The sequence below is a fragment of the Drosophila eugracilis genome, unplaced genomic scaffold (genome assembly GCF_018153835.1).
Source record: "Drosophila eugracilis isolate 14026-0451.02 unplaced genomic scaffold, ASM1815383v1 contig_47, whole genome shotgun sequence".
Lineage (NCBI taxonomy): Eukaryota > Metazoa > Arthropoda > Insecta > Diptera > Drosophilidae > Drosophila > Drosophila eugracilis.
In genome coordinates this window covers 3,227,238-3,247,234 of record NW_024573338.1, presented here as the reverse complement: position 1 = coordinate 3,247,234, position 19,997 = coordinate 3,227,238, and the positions used below count along the sequence as shown (strand labels likewise).

The following is a 19,997-nucleotide window of genomic DNA, read 5'->3' as shown; positions in this document are numbered from 1 at the left end:
ATTTTTCCAAATGTCTTTATTATTAAAAAGATAAATACAATTTTACGTGAGGTAAACAGTGATTTCAAAATTCGCGCCCTTTTAATTTATCGTCAATACAAATGCCGATTGTAAAACCGGTCGTTTGAGAATTTCCTAACGCCTGAGGGTGATTCATCGACAATCCACAAATGAAAATCGATTAGTCGCTGTTAAGCCGCTGTTAACTTAACATAATTCGCTGCTTCTTTTTTGTCCGTCCCGTGGACTTTTCTCCAGAGGATTTTGATTCCAATTCGCAAAAGAAAAACAAAAATAAGGCAACAGATCGCGCGTTGGCCAACAGCTTTATAGCCAGTGTGTGATATATAGTTGGAAAAACCGCGGAAAAACGAAACAACGCAGCAGGAAAGTCGCGCCTCCGCCTCCCCACTACAAAAAAAAAGATCTCGGATCGCACAGGGTTTTTATTTTGGGCAACCACACTTGTTCTAGTGGGTGCTACGGATTTGTCCACATATAGAGACTGCCCAGTGGCGTCGCGTCGCTTTGGATTATGTCATTTGTTTACGGGGAATTGCCGCAGGCCCAGTAGCCAATGTTGCATCCGAAAGAGGCAGCGAAAACCTGTAAAAATGTAGACTGTGTGCGTGTGTGTGTGGGCCAGTGCTAGTGCGTGTGTGAGTGTGTGCGTCCGTGTGTGCGTGTGTGAGTGTGCGGATAATGGACGTTTAGTTTTTAGTCGTGGCCGTAAAGATATATAGCTAAATAGATATAGCCACAAGATCCATAGAGAGCAATATATGTGCACCGAAGCTAACCAATGGCCACCTTCAATCCTGGGGCCAGCAGCAGTGCCGCCGATGTTTTGAGCGCCACCACCGCAACGGCTACTTTTTTGGTGCCTACAACTTCATCTGTATCGCATTCTGCTGCTCATCCTGCCCAGCTACATCTGGACCAGTTTGGAGGCTTCTCTGCGACAGCAACGGCTCCTCCCCTGCAACACCATCACCACCAGCAGACGAACTCGTCGTACACCTTTGTACAGATTAAGAGGGAACCCTGTCAGGTGTCCGAGATTAGCTCCAACAATTGCCAGCAACAGCAGCAGCAGCAACAGCATCAGGTGCATCATCAGGGCTTATCCTCCGCCTCGATGACCGCCTCCTCCAAGACCATGTCCTCCTCCACTCTAACCACCCTCGTTAAAATAGAGGCGCCGTCGCCGAAGGTCTCGGAACTTGAAAAGTCCTCAGGTAGGTGACACCCACAACCATTGGTCAAGAGCCCCCCTCACCGGTTAATACCAACTATTCTATCAGGCAACTCTGTCCCCATTGGCATCGCCGTGGCCAGGAAACGGCCGCAGGAAGCCCTGGTGCCGGCTCTAAACACCCCCGCTACGTTGCCTCTGCAGCCAACACTTAACAAGGACATGAACTGCTTTGGCATACGCGTCGCTGACCTGGGTGAGTGTCAAGCTACACAGTGAGAAAATTAGTTAAATTTTAATTGAATTCTTATTGGCATATTGATCTTTTTCGTAAACACCCCATTCGGAAAGACATTAGAAAGTTCTAGAGATTTTGTATTTATAAACAGCTAAAATTATCTATACTTTTTTCGACTTTCCTTCAATATCTTTTTAATATTTCTTATAACATCTTGAAATTTTGGACCGTTTGTTTAGAGTGGCATGTAAATTAAGAGTCATCGTATAAGATTATTTTCTTTTTGTGTACTCTTTCTGGACATATAATTCAATTGAGGCACCAGATTTGAGCGGTCCTAATGAACGACGCGTTCGCGTTCCCAAGAGGCAATGTTATACGATGGTTATATTACTAGGACGTGGACGTCGTTCAATTATGCCACTAATAAGATTGCCAACAAACGTTGAACGTTGAACGTTGTGCGGAATTCCTTTAGTGAGTGAAAGCCGAGGGTGTCGTCTCCGACGTAAAATCACCCCGTACGATTTTTAGAGGGCAGAAATCATATGATGGCCGCCTGTTGTGCGGCTGTCGTTGTTGTGACAGCCACCGAATTGACTCAAAAGAGATTCTCTACCCGTTTCCCTGCACCCTCCCTTGCAAGTAGAAGGAAACCCGGTGGTAAATCATACGAACTTCTAAAGCGGAAATAAAATGAAAGTGAAACACATTGCGAATGTGTAGAAGGGAGGCTTTGACTTTCCCTTTGGCCGACTTCAAATTGCTCTTTCGAATGGCACATTAAATATGTTTACGTGTCTTGGGGGTGTGTTTTTCGGTCGTCAGATTGTATTTTTGGGATTAGTTTTAAAGCTTGCTAATGGTTCTTTAAGCAGATATGACCATTGACTTGATTATTTTACGATCTTGGAAAGGAATACTGGATTAGTTTCCACTTCAGATAGCAGAAAATACAAACAGATGTCGGATATTGGAAATATTTTATTATTAACAGAATTTTATGTTCTTTCTTTATAGAAAGATAAAGTACTGAGTTATAAATATAAGAACCTCAAATTTACACAGAAAATATATAAAAAGTCTATGTATTTACCATGTAGTTATTTTTAAAAGCAAAAGCACTTGATAAGCTGATAAATCGAACTCACAAAGAACAAACAACTTAGTGGCGTTGGGGACTTTTTATTTTTATCTTTATATAAAACTACAAGTTAAAAGCTGTTATAAAAATCCAAAGAAAACCCACTTTTGTTGCGATTGAGGAATTATATTTTATATAGTATATTTCTATATCTACCAGTCACGAACTAGTACTTTAGCTTTCTTTATAAACCCTTATAAAGTTGGTAAAAGTGGGTGCATTACTCATGGTTCAGCAGTAAGCAGGGCATCGAGGACTTCGGCTACGTTATCACGCTCCACCGAATCTCAAGCTCCAAACTCGCGTGGGGGTGGTAGGCGGAGGTAAATCCGAGCAAGAATCTAAAGACATATTACTCATGGTTGGTGCGCGGGTGGGTGTTTTTTCAATACAAGTTAGCAGTGGCTGTTGCTCGAGGGGAACGGTGCTTAAAAGAGGATAGGGATCTGGGATCTGTCGGTGGGGTAACCAGGAACAAGGAAGGCAAGAGCAGCCACAAGGGATGCTCGAGCTCTCTAGCTGGATGGATGGATGGATGCTCGACTGGTTTCTAGGGGATGGGATGGAAAACTAGAGGAAACTGGAAACGCAGAAACCCCAGGAAGAAGTTGTACTCGACAACCGTGAATGGGACAGGACCTAGCAACATGACACGCCAAAATGGATTGGGTACACTACCATATGGCAGAGTCGCCTTTTGTGATGGCTTTAGTTATTATATTTTTCTTTACACCCTCCCACCCTTATGGCTGCGCAAAGTCACAGGCTATTTATAAACGTTTGCTGGGTAGTTCCTCTGCCCGAAACAAATCACTTGTCACAAGATGTAGCTCTAATTGCGTTTTGGAGATGGGTGGACCAACTCAGTCGAATACTTGTCATTCATTCAATTCGCATTTGTGGGTGGTGGTGGGTTTCCCAAATTCAGATCTTTTAATGTAATGCAATTACAGAACATCACGTTCATTTTAATCGAATTTTTGTAAAATTATCCAGCCGCAGATCTGGGGGTGGGATATATTCGTAGTCAGTCCAACACACGATTGTGTGATGTGTGGGTGGATGGTGGGTGGTGCTGGGCGGATGGAAGGGCGCGCGCGGTCACCAAATGCATAGTTCAAGGACACTGCAATATTTCACGTATACATACACATCTTCGCTTACAACTAAAGTTACACGGCAGGCCCGAAAGTTTATTAAACAAACGAACGTCAAACGAAGAGGTTGGCAGGGCGAATCCTTTACAGAAATTCAATTTGTAAGAAGAAAAAAAAGCGCCAAAAATTAAAAGTTTATTTTTTATTGTGGTATTTCAGGTGCCACAAGTTGCGGCAATTTGTACTTTACGGGCAACGGAGACCTGATGACCACCGGCACAGCCACCGCAGAGGAACTGGCTCTAAGTGCAGCAGGTGTGAACCGAGCACCCTCCACCTTCTGGCAGTATCCAAGTGAGTTGACCACCATCCAGAGCATGCCATAAAAAGATCCCATAAAAAGAATCAGAGCTCTCTGTCACACTCTGTCTCCTCCTCTCTATTTTGGTTCTCTCTTTTTCCGTTGCGTTTTTGTAGATGCATTACCCATTGAATCAGTGATTTCCATGTCGCCCGCCACGGTGGGCCTTCAGTACTCGCGGGAGGCCAGTCGCGGACAGGTGGTGCTGCTGCCGGCCGGCCCAACAGCGCTCGGTAAGTCAGTCCGAGGATCGGCGACGACCTCCTTCACATACGCACTCCGCATGCCAGCACCCTCCTAGGTGTCCTAGGTTAATTTGATTTCGAAACTCGATTCGCCAAAATAAAACTAATTCATGCTTTTAAACTGCGCTTCTCTCCCTCTGCCTCTCCTCCCCCGACAAACTCCAAACTGAATCGCTACCGCGTCCATGCACAGCAGGCATATCAAATTTTCCCCTCTTAACGCCCACAGATCCGTTCCAGCAGGCAGCGGCTGCGGCGGCCTTCGTCTGGCCCTCGGCCTACATCCCCCAGGCGCCGGCACCTGGTGGACACTCTGCTGCTGCTGCTGCTGCCGCCGCCGCTGCAGCTGCCTCACTGCAGCCGACGCCGAATTTGTCCAGTTTGCCCAACTTCATCTTCCCTTCGATGGGCGGTCACCAGGCGCTGAACACTACAACACCGTATGCCTCCACCCTGCAGTTATACTTGGCCGCCGCGGCTACTGCGACTGGCAGCTCGACGATGTGCCAGCACAGCAATCAACAGACCAGCACCACCACAACTAACTCCACCATCAACCTGAGTCTGGCCGCCGGTTCGGGAGTAACGCAAAGTGGGAATGCAGCCAGCAGCTTGAGTTCCAGCAGCAGTCTAAGTGCGAGTAGCTCTCGTTTTCTTAGCTTGGCCACTGGACAGCCTGGAATCCCATCACTCCTTTCCCTGCCGCCACCAGGAATGAAGGAGGAGTACTCCATGCCTTTGGCATTACCACCTCTAGTGCCGCTCGAGGCGGCGCGGGATAAGGAACAGGCTCTGAACCTGATGCGCTTGCCCACGCCGCCCACCTCGGCCACTATGGAGCCGTCTTCCTTAGGTCATGCAACACCCCATCACCTCTTCCAGTCGGGTACCATGGCTACGCCAACGCCGGCATTGCTCAACCTTTCGATGCATGGCAACGGTGGAGAGTTGCCCGCTGCTATGCCTCTGCCGGCGGCTTGTGATGAAGCAGCGCTGAACTACAAATTGCATGCACCGCTAACGCCGCAGACACCACCCCGCCTGGCGGAAATTCCGGTGTCGGGATCAACACAACTTTTACCGCAAATGCAGGATGTCAATATACAGACAGACACGCCTGTTTGCAGTGAAGACGAAAGCGTTCCGGGTCCACCGAAGCCACAGGAATCTGCAGTGGAATCCCTTCCACCTCCTTCCCTTATTCAGCCTCTGGAACTTACCAAGCCCAGTGAAGCCAGCCATACCCAGCCGACCGAGTGCCATACCCAGACCGAACCCAGTGACATACCCAGTGCCAGCCAGGAGGAGTCGGCCGAGCAGACTCCCCAGGAACCCATAGAAATGATGTCCCAAGCCACGCAGGCTGATCAGGCAGCCCCTGAAGATTTGACCGGTCTGGAACTGCTCTCAAACATTAGCACCAATAGTAAGCCTTTGGTGCGAGTAAAGCAGGAACCTGTAGAGCATGTGGAACAGCCGCCACAGGTGCAGCCTTTGGAACTTATGCCCCGAGAACCTACGCCGCCCATTCTGGAAATGGACCCTACGCCTGCGCCGGAACCTCTGGGAGGTCTCAAGCTTCTGTGTGCCCTGGCCGAGCAACGCATCCAGGAGGAGGTTGTCCAGGGCAGCAGTCTTTTTGCTACTCCCTCGTCGCGAACGCCTACACCAACGCCGCAGACTCTGAACACGACAGCAACGACGCCGCCTGTCTTTGAGGCCAAGTCCTGTTTTGCTTTCGGACAATCGCAGGGATCCGTCTTCCCTTCCTCTTCCTCCTCCTTTCAGATGCCATTAAGCTCGCCCGGTTTTCCCTCGATGCAGGGCATCGAGTTGCCATCTACGTCGGCTGGTGCCGTGACAGAGCCTATTCCTGTGAAGCGCAAGAAGCACAAACATTCCAAGTCCTCAGGCAGCGATAGCCGCAAGTCCGCACGTTGCAGTAAAAAGAGCAAGAAGAAGCGGCGCCATAGCAGCAGCCGCCAGCAGTTGTCATGTCAGGCCGAGGAGGACGTGGACCTGCAGGATGAGCAGCTGCAGTCGGAGCTGCGCAATGCCCTCCACGCCTTGGATCCCAGTTACGCTCAGCGCTTTGGCCAGGAGGTGTTCAGCATCATGGATAACAGTATGCGTATGCGACTGGCGGATGTCACGCGGCAGTATCGAAAGAAGAAGCGAAAGCTGGATGAGATATCCAAGCACAAGAAAAAGAAGAAGTGCTCCAAGCAGCAGCTCCAACTGCAACAACAGCAGGCAGTCCAACAGGTGGCGCAGCCCACACCAGCTTTGCAACAGCCACAAATGACTCTGTCCAGTGTCCTGGGGTAAGGAACTTTCAGACTTTAATAATTATTTTCCAAAACCTAATAACATTTTCATATTTCAGTACTTCATCACCGCTGCGCGACTACAAGTTCCCGAAGTTTTCGAGCAGTAACCTTCAGGCGTCCAGTTTCTTGAGATTCCCGGAAAAGACGCACTCGTTCCCCCCACCGCCGTCCCTGCAACAACCCCAACCGGATCCTAATCCCTTGCCTACAAGCAGCTCACCGAGTACCTCGTCATTTGTCCGTTTGGAGCCAAGTGCTCTGGACGCGGCCGTTGCCATTGCACCAACTACCTCTGCGACTTCCGCTTCCTGTTCACCCTCCACAAAACAGGCGGCTTCTGCAGTGCGGAAGCAGCGAAAAATAAAGGCCATCGCCAGTGGTGCCGCTTCTGAGCAATCTACGGCTACGGAGGCAAAACGTCGCGTTAGCGGCATTGATCGGGAACTGCAATTGACCAGCGAGCACCTATATCGCGATGAAACGCGAGTCCTTACCGACATGGGTGGACTCTTCTATGCGGGAGTGATGAAGCCTTTGCGTCCACCGGATGTATACTCCATCACATTGGACGGCGAGCGCGGCAACAAGTCGCATGTGATGTCGCGCGAAGATATACTCAAGGATACGGTAAGTAGAATCTTACTACCAACCAACTTCCAACTTTACTCAATAGTTTTAATGTTTATAGATCCTCGAGGTGGCGCCGAAGAGCGTGGAGAGTGTGCCAGTGGGCACACGATTGTGTGCCTATTGGAGTCAGCAATATCGATGCCTTTATCCTGGACGAGCCATCGACTCCGAGCAGGTTGACGATGGAACGATCAGCAACGCAACGAATTCGGCCACGACAGCGCCGGACTTTGTAAGCGTTGAATTTGACGATGGCGATAGCGGCAGGATCCGCTTGCAGAACATCCGATTGCTACTTAGCGATTATCCCATAGCAGGTTTGTATTAACTTCAAACTTTCGTGGGTTTAAACTGCTGCCCAGGGTAATGTGGTCCTGTGGGCATGCCAGTTTTATACCACGGCCCTCTGTCCTATCATTAGTTTGTTGTGTATGTGGCTCCTTATTTACTTCTTTGTTGTTTTCGTTGCTCCTGCTCCTGCTCCTTCCCATACAACTACTTGGAACAGAGTACAACGATAATCCCCTCTACTCAGTAGGCAAGCAGAAGCGAAACGCTCTGCGCGGTGTAGATGGTGGCCCCGGAGTAGTTTCGCAGGACCATTTAAGTGTGCCCGGCTGCGAGGATTCGCACAGTCATCACAGCCTGGGGATGAGTAGCGATAATACTACTTCGCTGACCGCCACAATGGAGTTGTTCACGCAGCGCAGTGAGAAAAAGCGGCTGAAGAAAAGCCTAAAAAAGATGTCCAAGGCTCACAATGGCGTTAATTCAGCCACGGCTACAAATGGTGGAACAGATCCTGCAGCATCTGGCGAGGGTGTCAGTGCAGAGGATGCTGCTCGAAAACACCACAAGCACAAGAAACGCAAGAAGCACAAGAAACATCATCGCAAGAATGGTAGCGAGGAACCACAGGAGCAACAGGTAGTACAACAGGACTTTTCAGCGGCAACGCAAGAAGCAGCAGAGGCTCCAGCGACAGAAATGTCATCAGCACCAGCTCCAATCGCAAATCGCGTCAAGGTGGAGGTCAAAGTGAAGACCGAGCAGCTGGAGATAGAAGAGGAAACCGCATCCAATCTCATGTCAGAGATATCCGATGAGGTAAGTAAGGGCTGTGAATACTAACAGGCTTAATTTAAATAAATTTAATCCTTAAATGAAAACAAATATTTACCCGACGACTTAACATTGCTGGTCTTTTTAAAATTCTAATTGCTAATAAGCTTTTTCGTTATTCATCGTTTACCATTTGTGCTGTTTTTCCAACAATGGTTGGAATAATATTTGTAAATCCGAGTTACTTGATAAGGAAACAATTGTAGTTGATTGCAGTAACAAGGGTTATACAAGGTATATAAGGGTTGAAATAATAATAGTCCACTTTTTGTTTGCAGGCCAAGGGCGACGATCTGGTCGAGCATAACAACTCCAAGGGAAGCAGCAAGATAGCTGCTTTCCTGCCGGAACGGCAGCTATGGGGTTGGTATGGTACCGCCTATCGCAAGGCGGGCGTCAAGGGACGCGCCAGAAAGCAATTTTACAAAACAATCAAAAGGGGAAAGGAGACTATCACGGTACGGCCATTCAATCCACTTTCAATACAAAACAATATTTAATTATGTTTATGTGTTATGTTATGTCGAATGATTTTAGGTCGGGGACAGTGCAGTATTTCTATCGACGGGCAGGCCAGATCGACCCTATATTGGTCGCATTGAGTCCATGTGGGAAACGACCACGGGCAATAAGGTGGTGCGAGTGGCGTGGTTCTATCATCCGGAGGAGACGACCGGCTGTCCAAAATTGAAATTTCCGGTAAGTTTTGATTATGAATTTATTCATTCATACAAAATTATGAACATTATTTATTTATTTGAAAACAGGGTGCTCTATTTGAATCGCCGCACGAGGATGAGAACGATGTGCAGACCATTTCGCATCGGTGTGAGGTGCTGCAGTTTGGCAGTTACTTTGACAAATTCGGTGCCGATTCGAAGCAATATCAATCCATATACGATAACAATGATACATATTATTTAGCCGGGCACTATAACCCAAGGTTACAAGTGCTAAAACTACAAGACGATATTCCAACTCTCGAAGAGCTGCAGGATACAAATACTACTACTACTACTACTACTACAGAAACTACTACCGAGGATTAAGTGCGAAAAAGTGAATATAGGCGTGGTTAGGCATAGTGCATACAGATCTATATATATACAATATATATACATTATACATATATTTTACTATACGTGAAAAGATGATGCAGATATATACCTATATGTATACAAATATTATTTCTATATATTTTAAATGTATTATGTATTTCGAGAACTCAAAACAAAAACAAACAAACAAACAAAAAAAAAGGACACTGGCGAGAGATAAAACAAGAGAGAGAACAAGGAACTAAGCAACAACCACTAAATTAATGTGTAGTTACGAGAAGCGCAAGCAATTTTAAGTCTAATTTTGTAAAAAACAAAACAAAACAAAAATACAAACAGGAAAAAAGCGCTTTGATGACGACAAAGTTGATTCACTTCAAGTTCAGCGAAAGTTTACATACGAAATGTGTGCTTCTACATCCCCTTTGACCCCTCGAACATAACACACAATTAACACACAACCAATACACACACCAGAAAACCGCAAACAAAAAACACACAGTCCACATTTAGAGACCCCAGCAGCTATAGCTACAGATATTGGGATACACTTGTTAATTGACGTGTATTACCTACATGTTTCAGATGAAATTTAAAACGTGTTTTAAAGATTTTAAGCAGGCAACATGCAGCAACTACTACTATAAATGTAACAATTCAATGTGATAGCAAAACAAAACCAGATGTTGATGTGTACAGAGGAGAGAATAAGTATAGATGATAAATAAGAGATCAAGCAGAATGTGTGTGTTGAATATTTACAGTTCGTTTATTCAAGAAGAACAGCAACGTATAAAATCAAACCTATCTTTAATTACATCAATAAACTTGCCGGATATATTGAAAATGCTCTGTTCTTGTTTTAAATTTCAAATAGGGAAGGCTTTGATATTCAAACCATTCAAGTTTCATTCAAACAACTCATTGTATACATTTTTATATATTGAGGAGGTTCACACATACATACATTTTATTGGGAAAATGTGGAGTGTTCAGGCTTTGGTGGTGCATATATTGCTGCTGGGCTCCATCCTGAGTATCTACTTTCAATCGACCGTGTTGTCGGGTCTCGAACCGTTAAGTACACTCCGTGAATTTGGCTTTAAACCACCGGCGGACCGAGTCGTGGTTTTCGTTGTAGATGGCTTGCGAGCGGAGTCTGTTCTGGCAAATAACTGCAGTGCGGTACCAGACCTGAAGGAGCTGTTTAATCAAGGTCTAGTGGGAATTTCCCGTGCCTGTCCGCCGACTGTGACCCGTCCAGGTCATATTGCCATCTTCGGCGGCTTTAATGAAGATCCCGCAGCGGCCCTTACCAACTTTGGCTGGAATCCATCCAATTTCGATACAGTCTTCAATCGGAGCAGAAAAGCCATAGGATGGACTCAGGATGTGGTTGCCAAAGTCTTCACCCACTTGCCAACCGGTGGGGCTCCATTGCATTTTCAAACGTTTGCCAAGTCGGACATTTCGGGCAAAAATAACTTGGATGAGTGGATTTTTAATAAGACCAGTATCTTTCTGACCAATGAGGAGAATGTTCGACCCTTGCGGAATGCAACATCGGTGGTATTTTATATATATTTACCAGATATTGACCTAGCTGGCCACGTTTTCACGCCCTACGGTGCATCTTTCCATGAGAAGCTTAATTTCACCCAAAGGTGCATCCGGGAAACCTATGAGCTCTTCGAGAGTGTCTTCAACGATAGTCGCACGGCTTATCTGATAACATCCGATCATGGGATGAATGATAAGGGTGAGTGATATAGTTTTTCATCAATTTCTATCTAACCTTTAATTTCAGGACAACATGGTGGTGCAGGAGATCGAGAAGTGGAAACCCCCTTCATCCTCTGGGGAGCTGGTGTTAATCACTTGGCCCCGGATCCTGGTCAGAGCTTTAATGTTAATAGCAATGGTCGTACTCTGCCTCTTTACCAACTGGAACAGACGCAACTGGCACCACTAATGTCCGCTTTGATTGGTCTTCCACCTCCTATGAACAACATGGCACTGTTGCCCCTTGGATTCCTGAATACCAGCATCCAGTACGAACTCCAAGCTATGCATTTGAATGCCATGCAGCTTCTGGGTCAGGCCAAGATTCTGATAAAGCGTCATGAGGAAAGCATTCTGTATTTGTGCCTGCCCAAGTTTGAAAATCTGAACTCGGTGGAAATTGACCGCTATATGGTAAAAGTGAAATTCCTGATGGAGAAGGAACACTTCGATCAGGCTCTGGTCATCAGCCAAAAGATAGCTAAGGTGGCTCAAGAGTGTTTGGAATACTACAATGAGTATTATAACATGCCACTGCTAGTGGCCACCACTGCCTCCTACTTAGTTTGGTTCTACCTTCTGCTGATGCAACTTACCCGGGAGTCCATCCAACCGAGATCTCAAAAGAGAGGATTTTATTCATGGATGACTTTGTTGATGTGCTTGATTGGAATGGTGCTGGTGGAATTGTTGATACTGCAAAAGGTTCCCTACCTGACGGCCTTCTATCTGTTGCTCCCCTTAGGAATCCTCATCTTGGCCTTGGCTGAACGTCCCATGGGATGTAATTCGTTGTGCCAGTATCCTATACTTCATCTAATCGGAATCATTGCACCAGCTGTCCTCCTTGTATTAATGGCCTTCCACAAGAGTCACATTGGTCTTCTCTACTTCATTATGGTGTGCCTCAACAATCGAAGGGCTTTCTTTAGGCCCAGTTTGAAGTTACTGTTCTGGCTTACTCTGGTAGTGATGCTGAGTGGAATTCTGGTGGTGAAGCAGAATAAGAGTTTGCAATTTATTACCGACGCTATCGGGGATTATGTGGACAAAAGTTACTGGGTGTACTTTAGTATGGTGTTATCAGTACTTCGTCCTTTGATTGTGAGACATCATCATGCCATGCGTGTTTGGATCATCAACATTGCAGCGTCAATGGCAGCAGCATATGGAATCTATCAGTGGGATGAAGATCAGACAATCTGCACCTACGTGTACGCTGCATGTTGGTCATATCTTGCATATGCCTTCATATCGATTCCTTATAGTGGAACAAAAGTGTTTAAGCGACGCCTGGAGCTGATCATGTTCAATATGCTTACGGTTCATATAATGCTGACTGTATCGATATCCTCGCTTTTTGTTCAGATTATGGTCACCGAATTTGTGCTGGGCTTTGAGCTTTACGAAGAGAGCACTAAACCGATGGACAATAAGGATAGGAATTCGAATGAAGATGGTGAGCCGAATGGGACTGAAGTACAAGATGAGAATCGAGCTGAAAGACGCGTGAGTCCATTGGAACACCTGAGGCTATCCTATCGCTATGCTGCTCTCATTCTGCTGTATTTCTATGTATCCTTCTTTGGAACTGGCCATTGGTTTTTTAACTTTACATTCAAACCCATCACTTCACGACTGTTCTTCCCTCAATTTCAATTTCACATGATTGCGGCCTTTATCCTCCTGAAGATATTTATTCCATCAATAATCGTTATGTCGTGCATATATGCCTTGGTATCCTTTGCCCGGAAGAATACTCGCTCCATCTTCATCTGCCTGTTCCTGATGAATGACACTATGAGTCTGTACTTCTGCTACGATGTGAGCAATCGAGGATCCTGGCAGCATGTGCGCAAATCGCTGGATCGTCTTCTGGTGTCCCATGTCTTTATTATCCTTCTACTGATATGCTCTTGGATTTCCAAGGCTTTTCTTATCAACACCACAGAGGATAAAGCTCCGCGTCAAGCCCAAGTCCAGGTTGTCACCAATACCGCCGCCTTAGTGGAAGACAGTCAAGTTTAGTTTAGTCCGGAAGATGTGCCAAAATTGTCCAGTTTCATTTAATCTTTGTTCACTGTAACTCTTATTTCATTGTAATAAATAGTTATTTAAAAGTTAGTTCGTTTGATTAAGGAAATCGGTTTTACACAGTTTATTGCAGATTATCCAATATTACGTATACGACTGGTCTTGCAGTTTATCAAATATTACGTATACGACTGGTCTCCGTCAGTTATGTATATACCATTATAATAAACTTTTATTAACCATATACTCGTAGAAAGTTTTGTTTTTTTAGTTTGTCAAAGTAATTATTATCTCACCACCAGCTTATAGTACATATATACTACTATGAAGTTCGCGAGGCCAAACTGACTACTGAGACGTTTCTGGTTATGACATCGCTAGAAAAGCATTTGTTTCTTTGGGGTTCCCACACTCGACCCCATAACCCATTTGCATAGAAGGGCAGCCTGACGAATGCGTGTCTGTCGATGATGTTAAATGGGCTGGCGCACATGGGTGCCACGAATCAGAGCTTCACCGCCCCCTCAAATTTTTTGGGTGAGTCTGGCGCTGCTCTTTCCAGGTCTCAACCCGCTGTCAGATGCGTGCGTTGCCTGGCTGCGGGGGTCACGAGACCTGGCATCGATCCAACAGACGGAAAATTTGCATTCAGCCAGGCTTTAGGTAATAGGAAAGACGCGGGTCGACGGATGTGCGGATGCGTGCCTGGGAGACACAATAATTAAAAAGCGATTTGTCTAGAAAAAAACAGGTTGAGTTAGGGAGCCACAGAGCAGGGAGTAGGGGGGCAGGTAGCCGTCGTTCCGCCGCCGGCGGACAGGCCCCACCGAAAATGAGCACCACCCCGAAGTGGTACTGCCGCAACAAATCCCAGCCGATGCACACGTTCGCGGAAATCGGCAAATTGGGCCTGGAGCTGCGTCGGATTACCAAGAGGATTGTGATCGATGTCAATTCGGCGATTTTCAGTGAACATGTAAGTGGTTAACCTTTCTAAAGATAGATTGGTAGCTCATAAAACACCTCTAAGGACACCATCTTGGAGGAGTGCGAGCGGGTGGTGGAGCAGTACTGGAATCTCAAGGACGAGACTAAAAATGCTGACTTTCAATCGCTCTCAAAGAAGATCAAGAGGAGTCCCTACAACCAGCTGCTGATGAAGAAGTTCCATTTGATTATGGATCTGAATGACAGACGTTTTTGCCAACTTACTTTTGTGCTTAAGAAAACAGTAGGTCGTGTGTTCCATAATCCAAGATTTGGATTAACCTGCTCTCTCTAATAGTTAAGCTTCTTGCTCCGGAAGGCGATGCAGTCGGAGATGTGGCTAAATTGGGCTTTGCATATTACTCAATTATACAACAAGTGTCGGAAGGTGGAGAAGCCTGTAGTTCCAGTAGAGGTGGATAGCCAACCAGGTGAAGAGGAGCTAGAGGAGGAGCCCAAGTTGGGTGGCAAGAGGAAGGAAGAAATGCCCGCCAATGTCTGCAGCAATATGTATCCTGCCTTGCTCTTGGCTCTGAAGTCCATTGATTTCGGATATGTCTTACAGGTTTGAATCCTTTATAAACCCTTATTCGAAACTTTTTTATAAACTATTTCCTAAAAGTTGGTGGCCCAAACTCGAGTAGAACAGAATGCCCTGGATCTGGTTTTTGGACTCTTCAACATGGGCGAGCAAGATGCCTGGCGGGAACAGCAGAATCTGGAGTCCACTTCCTCGAGCTTGGAGATTTTACGCACTCTAAACATCTCCTTTGCCGCGGGCGATTACCAACCATATTGTGACTCTGCTCAGGATTACAAGTCCATGCAGATGCAGATGGCCGATGCTAGTCTCCAAGTCCAAGATCATGACCACCAGAGTCTTCGCTGCAAGCATACGGAGAGTTTTTTGCAGAAGGAAAGGGTTTTTATAGCTCAGTTGATAGCCAAGGCCACGGAGATTAGTCCAACTATTTTTGGTGGGTTTTTAAATTACTTCATCTTCTACTTATTATTTTTGCTATCTTTAACAGATAATGGCAAAAAAGGTCCTGTGGACATGAATCTTTATATTGTCAAGGGTTTGCGACTTCTCTGGTCTTATGTGGGCATCATATTGGATCACATATTGCTATGGTGGATAGATAATCCCGTGTCCTGCTATCGTCTTACCCATATAGATTCCATCCGCAGTTGGCTCTATCATCAGAGTGTTAATGGTGAGTAATCTTTAAGCACTATTATTCTACAATAAAAAGATATCCAAACTTTTTACTTTTTTTTAGATATTCCCGAACCTGTTTTCTCAACTCTTCGAGGTATTGGCGAAATCCTTACAGGATTCGTTTGCAATAACATTTGGGACCAACTCTTCCGCCTCACTCTAATATCTTCCAATAACACTAACCGCCTGGTGGATGTGGTGGCTGAACAATATCGCGATTGTCCCAAGAATGTAATATATAACTTTTAATATTATACATTTAATCATTTATAAAGATAAATTCTTCAGGAATTTGGTACCCCAACTGGCACCGTATGGATTAGTATTTTCGCCAACCTAGTAAACCTGAGTAACCAATACTTCTCCAATTTAGAGGCGCACAATAACTCCAGCTTGCTGCCAGTGGCTGAGCAGATACCCATACTACATAGGCTGGGTAAGATCGTGATTGAATCATTACCATAAATAGAATTCTGATTTCTTTGCCAATTTTCAGATCATTCGGTGCATTCGATGCGTCTGTGGGTCTTCGAGCAGGCCAAGCTTCTTTGCTGTGAGTGGAAAATGGATCGCTTCTTCCAGATTTTAGAGCACGATGTCAAGCTATGCCTGAATGTCTTCATAACCTTTCAACTGCCGAAACTCACTGCCGACCTGAGCGATATTCTAATGCTGGTTTGCGTTGCTCTGCGGACCAAGCTCATCGCCGAGGTCAACGCCAATATAGACAAGCTAAAGGTGAGTGTTATATAAGTTGTAGGAACTGTATAATAATAAGATTTTATATATAAACCCTCAGAAAACCACCGATGAGTGTGTTCAGATTTTGTCATCAGTTTGCCGCGTCCTTAGCCTGGCTAACTTTACGCTCTGCTTTCCCGCCGCCAGCTTTTGGCAGCGCGAGGTGTACAACAACGATGAGAAGAGTCTCTATGTGGGCTATGTGCTGGACGAGATCTATCTGCCCACCATACGTGCCACCAAGGACATTGTAATACTTAAACTGATCCTCAAGCTTATTTGCGAAGCCTGGCTAGATTTTATCTACCAGAAACGCATTCGTTTTAGCGTGAATGGAGCAGTTCGATTGCTGAATGATTTCGATGATGTGCGTGAGTGGATCCTGGCCTGCACTTTGTTGGATGAAGAGCAACTGGAGAAGCTGAGCAACCATGAGGTGCTACGTATGTGTAAGGGAGTGGGCAAGATACTCCTACGAAAACCAGAGGATGTGATCTCCATTACCCAATCGCCCAAGTTTGACAAGAAGGCTCGTAAGTTAAAATTTTATCTTAGTAAATAGATCCTTTTTGGTAAGGTTGTGTCTTATTTTTGCAGAGGACACCTCCGCTCAGGACACTCAGCTGCCCTCGGAGATGTTCGTCTCCAACCAGAAGCACTGGCTTCAACTACGAGCCAGTGGAGGCAATGGATTTCCCTTCCTCAAACTCTGCTGTGGCGATGCCGCCATGTAGTTGACTTTCTTCTAAGGGGTACAAATGTTTATTGAGCCGCTAAAATGCTTTACAAAAGTGAGGGTCTAGAATATATATATATTAGAAAAAAGGGCAACTATGGTTATGTTTTTCTCTTTTGGAAGTGTCCCTTAGGCGGGCACCTTGCGACTAATGATCTTTATCAGCTCATCCACACGCTCGCTCTTGCCGGCGAATTGTTTTGGATGCGGTCCAATCATTTGAATGATCATCGGCACATCTTGTGAGACCTGAAGAATAGGAAAATATGCGGATGTTTGACAGCTGTCAATTTTGGCTATTCAGAATATAGGTCAATACCTCAAGGAAACGGGCGAGGGCCTTCAATGTGCGGAAAATCTGGTCTTCGTTGGGACTGCTCTGGAAGAACTGAAGAATGGCCATGGCCAGCTCCACGGCAATGTCATCGAAAACCTAGAAATATATATATCCCTAAGATACCTTCCATTTGGGATTTCTTAGCTTACTTACCACTGTTTTCACTTCCTTAATAGCAATGTTGTACAAGATCATGCTGCCAATGTTTTTCAGCTGCGGGCAATTGGAGAGGATGCAGTGGACGGCCACCTTGGTGGTCACTCTGATGTTGGAGATGGTCTGGCCATTGTATTCCCATTCGGAGATGTACAACAGCCATTCAGAGGGACCCAGATTCTCAAAGAGGTTGCACATCTGATAAAAAGATAGAGTTAACATAAAGTTGAAGATATTACTATATTATCTTCCAAAATGAACTCACAAACATGGCCCAGGCCTGCTGTTCCTCGGGCGTCTGCTTATCTATGTCCTGGGCATAGTTCATCAGTGTGTGATCCCTGCGATCCTGGTGCAGAATGATAATTACATCGTCTTTAAGGGCTGCATAAGCTAGGGTGCGGATCAAGTGTATCCGTGTGTCTGGGGAGAAAGCCTGATTATCACGCAGAACTCGCTGCACAAAGACCAGGAAGTTATCGCCCAATGCCCAGGAGCCATCGTCCTCAATCAAATACTGATGCAGCTCTTCCATGGCCACCTCCTCCTCCTTGTAGATCTTGCCATCCAGAAGCTTTACTAGGCTCTCTAGTTCAGTCTTAATCTGTGACAAAATAAGAAAGATGATTAAAGATATCATAAGTAGGTGTAATAAATCTAAAATAAATGTCGTCTTAAGATGATAATGTTCCCATTTGTCAAACTATTTAATGGAATTTTTTGTTTACAAACATATTGCCAAGATTGTATTTGTTTATGGCCAAATTATTTAGTTTATTTCATTTTGTTTCAGCTTCAAATGGCCAGACGTGAACTTATATTTGTAATAATTTTTGTTGAATAATTCGAATATATATATGGGCACTATGAAAATTTGCTTGTCATCTACACAGAAAGAAAATAATTATTTTCTATCTAAACTATTCTAGTTATTTCTTTTGTCTATATAAAACTGGATAAAATTTTTATAATTTGTATAGTTAAAATACTTTCTACCACATTCAATCTGGAAAGCTTTTAAATAAACTTTAAATTTTCAATAATTTGTTAAGCCAGCCATTTTGTAATATTTACTATTGCTAGATTTACTTATAATTCAATACAATTTCTTTTTATTCTAGACTTACATCAATGTCTTTAAGGACCAACGCCGGTTCGCGTGGGATTTCCTTTTCCTCCGTGGACTTGGATCGCTCCTTGCCATTCTGCGGCTGCTGTTGTTGGGCTGCGGGCTCTGACATCTCCGATCTATTAATAGACGGGTGAGGAAATTAATAAAATAAATTTTATACTTAAAAATAAATGAATGTATATACATATGTTGGGGCCACAACAAACATTTTGCTGCACAAGCCACGTCACTCGACAGGGCCATCAAATTGCAAGGCTTTTCACTTTTTATACCAAATTATTTTTTACGATCCGCTCTCATACGTTCATAAATGTTGTAATTTTCAGCACAAATTACCGCTTGGGCGTGCTGAAATGTTTACAATTTCGGCAGAAGAAATATGCAAGGAATTTGATGTTTCATATAAACAAAGAAGCGGAAAAGCATTAATCGAGGGAATCTCGATTAATTAACAGAAAACAAAAGAAAAGAAAGGGAAAAGCGGTAGCCGGCGATAGAATTTGGTGAAGAGGACAGAAGGCAGAGGACAGAGGAAAAGTTGTCAAACCGAAGTGTGACAGTAAAACTGAGGAAAACTCAAAATAGCCAAGATATTTTTAGGTTTTTTTTACTTTACGTAGACAAAAACAAGGTACAGAAGATTCACACTGGCAACACGAAATTGCATGCAATGTGATATAAACGATTTTCCACCACAATTTTTCCGGACTCCGATGACAGAAATTGCTTTGTCATAATCCAATTAAAATTTTAGGTATGCTCATTAATTTGCTTAATTTATAAATTTCCAAATTACTCACATGCTATTTTAGTAGAAGTGACACAGAAATTCCTTTACTTTCGACAAAAATTCGTCGGTAAAGTCGAAAAAACAAAACTCAAAAACTCAACTAGGGCACAAAATTATATATCTTTTATTTTGGCAATACGTTTTGTTTACTCAAAATTCCAAAGATACCGCCTATGTTTTCCAGATCATGCAACTTTTTTACAACTTTTCATTGAATTCCGGAGATCGAGTAGCACGCGAACCGTTTCTTTAGAGAATCGACTCGAAATTGCCGCTGTTTGTTCGGAAAAGTCCCGTGGAAGTGTGAGGAAAAGTTTTCGGAAAATGCACACTTGCTCTTTCTATTTCGTATAAGCGATCATCTGTGAGTGTGTTCTCGGATTTTTGGGATCGGTTCTTTATAAATAGACACTTGTCTCTTTTTGCTCACGAGCGAAATGTAGCCACTGCAGCTACACTGGTAGAAATAATTTTAAAAAAATCTATAAAGTTCTCCCTCTTTAAGTTCCATTTTCATTTTAAATTCAATTTGCAGTGGTTTTTATTACCCTCTGCAAGGGCAAGGACCATCCTTCAAACGTCAATGCAATATTGAGCTATGCGGGGGCAACATCACTGGGAAAGGTCGGGAAAAACACAAAAAGCTATTAAGTGGCAACC

General features: G+C 44.6%; 4 protein-coding genes across 8 annotated transcripts; 3 read left to right on the top strand and 1 right to left on the bottom strand.

The window, feature by feature from the left end:
* Positions 1-198: 198 nt before the first annotated feature.
* On the top strand, positions 199-9,775 carry LOC108115664 (protein winged eye). 5 transcript variants are annotated; one of them, XM_017227226.2, is made up of 11 exons: positions 199-1,238; positions 1,305-1,451; positions 3,894-4,028; positions 4,152-4,268; positions 4,510-6,604; positions 6,667-7,237; positions 7,299-7,557; positions 7,749-8,347; positions 8,641-8,820; positions 8,900-9,061; positions 9,130-9,775. In XM_017227226.2, the coding sequence occupies exons 1-11, from the start codon at positions 803-805 to the stop codon at positions 9,409-9,411; spliced, it is 4,983 nt and encodes a 1,660-aa protein (XP_017082715.1). In that variant the 5' UTR covers positions 199-802; the 3' UTR covers positions 9,412-9,775. The 5 variants fall into 5 exon arrangements, with proteins under 5 accessions (XP_017082715.1, XP_017082713.1, XP_017082714.1 ...); XM_017227224.2 differs by having other exon boundaries at positions 4,477-6,604; XM_017227225.2 differs by having other exon boundaries at positions 4,474-6,604; positions 7,776-8,347.
* Positions 9,776-10,137: 362 nt separating this feature from the next.
* On the top strand, positions 10,138-13,319 carry LOC108115665 (GPI ethanolamine phosphate transferase 1). Its single transcript, XM_017227228.2, has 2 exons — positions 10,138-11,179; positions 11,228-13,319. The coding sequence occupies exons 1-2, from the start codon at positions 10,138-10,140 to the stop codon at positions 13,228-13,230; spliced, it is 3,045 nt and encodes a 1,014-aa protein (XP_017082717.2). The 3' UTR covers positions 13,231-13,319.
* Positions 13,320-14,068: 749 nt separating this feature from the next.
* Positions 14,069-16,999, top strand: LOC108115730. Its single transcript, XM_017227304.2, has 10 exons — positions 14,069-14,212; positions 14,267-14,467; positions 14,522-14,788; positions 14,846-15,200; positions 15,255-15,440; positions 15,507-15,676; positions 15,734-15,881; positions 15,942-16,183; positions 16,245-16,719; positions 16,784-16,999. Exons 1-10 carry the CDS (start codon positions 14,069-14,071, stop codon positions 16,918-16,920), a joined length of 2,325 nt encoding a protein of 774 aa, XP_017082793.1. The 3' UTR covers positions 16,921-16,999.
* LOC108115732 lies at positions 16,921-19,642 on the bottom strand. Its single transcript, XM_017227305.2, has 6 exons — positions 19,348-19,642; positions 18,543-18,663; positions 17,681-18,019; positions 17,413-17,613; positions 17,242-17,355; positions 16,921-17,171 (listed from the first exon to the last, which is right to left on the bottom strand). The coding sequence occupies exons 2-6, from the start codon at positions 18,654-18,656 to the stop codon at positions 17,052-17,054; spliced, it is 888 nt and encodes a 295-aa protein (XP_017082794.1). The 5' UTR covers positions 18,657-18,663; positions 19,348-19,642; the 3' UTR covers positions 16,921-17,051.
* Positions 19,643-19,997: the final 355 nt, after the last annotated feature.

Bases quoted from the DNA above. Each gene is read 5' to 3' on its own strand.
- LOC108115664 (XM_017227223.2), top strand. From the start codon at position 803: ATGGCCACCTTCAATCCTGGGGCCAGCAGCAGTGCCGCCGATGTTTTG. The intron at 7,238-7,298 runs GTAAGTAGAATC...TAATGTTTATAG, and splicing joins AAGATATACTCAAGGATACG to ATCCTCGAGGTGGCGCCGAA. The intron at 7,558-7,748 runs GTTTGTATTAAC...TACTTGGAACAG, and splicing joins TAGCGATTATCCCATAGCAG to AGTACAACGATAATCCCCTC.
- LOC108115665 (XM_017227228.2), top strand. From the start codon at position 10,138: ATGATAAATAAGAGATCAAGCAGAATGTGTGTGTTGAATATTTACAGT. The intron at 11,180-11,227 runs GTGAGTGATATA...CTTTAATTTCAG, and splicing joins TCATGGGATGAATGATAAGG to GACAACATGGTGGTGCAGGA.
- LOC108115730 (XM_017227304.2), top strand. From the start codon at position 14,069: ATGAGCACCACCCCGAAGTGGTACTGCCGCAACAAATCCCAGCCGATG. The intron at 14,213-14,266 runs GTAAGTGGTTAA...AACACCTCTAAG, and splicing joins CGGCGATTTTCAGTGAACAT to GACACCATCTTGGAGGAGTG. The intron at 15,441-15,506 runs GTGAGTAATCTT...ACTTTTTTTTAG, and splicing joins CTATCATCAGAGTGTTAATG to ATATTCCCGAACCTGTTTTC.
- LOC108115732 (XM_017227305.2), bottom strand. From the start codon at position 18,656: ATGTCAGAGCCCGCAGCCCAACAACAGCAGCCGCAGAATGGCAAGGAG. The intron at 17,614-17,680 runs GTGAGTTCATTT...TCTTTTTATCAG, and splicing joins AGCAGGCCTGGGCCATGTTT to ATGTGCAACCTCTTTGAGAA. The intron at 17,172-17,241 runs GTATTGACCTAT...CCTATTCTTCAG, and splicing joins CCCTCGCCCGTTTCCTTGAG to GTCTCACAAGATGTGCCGAT.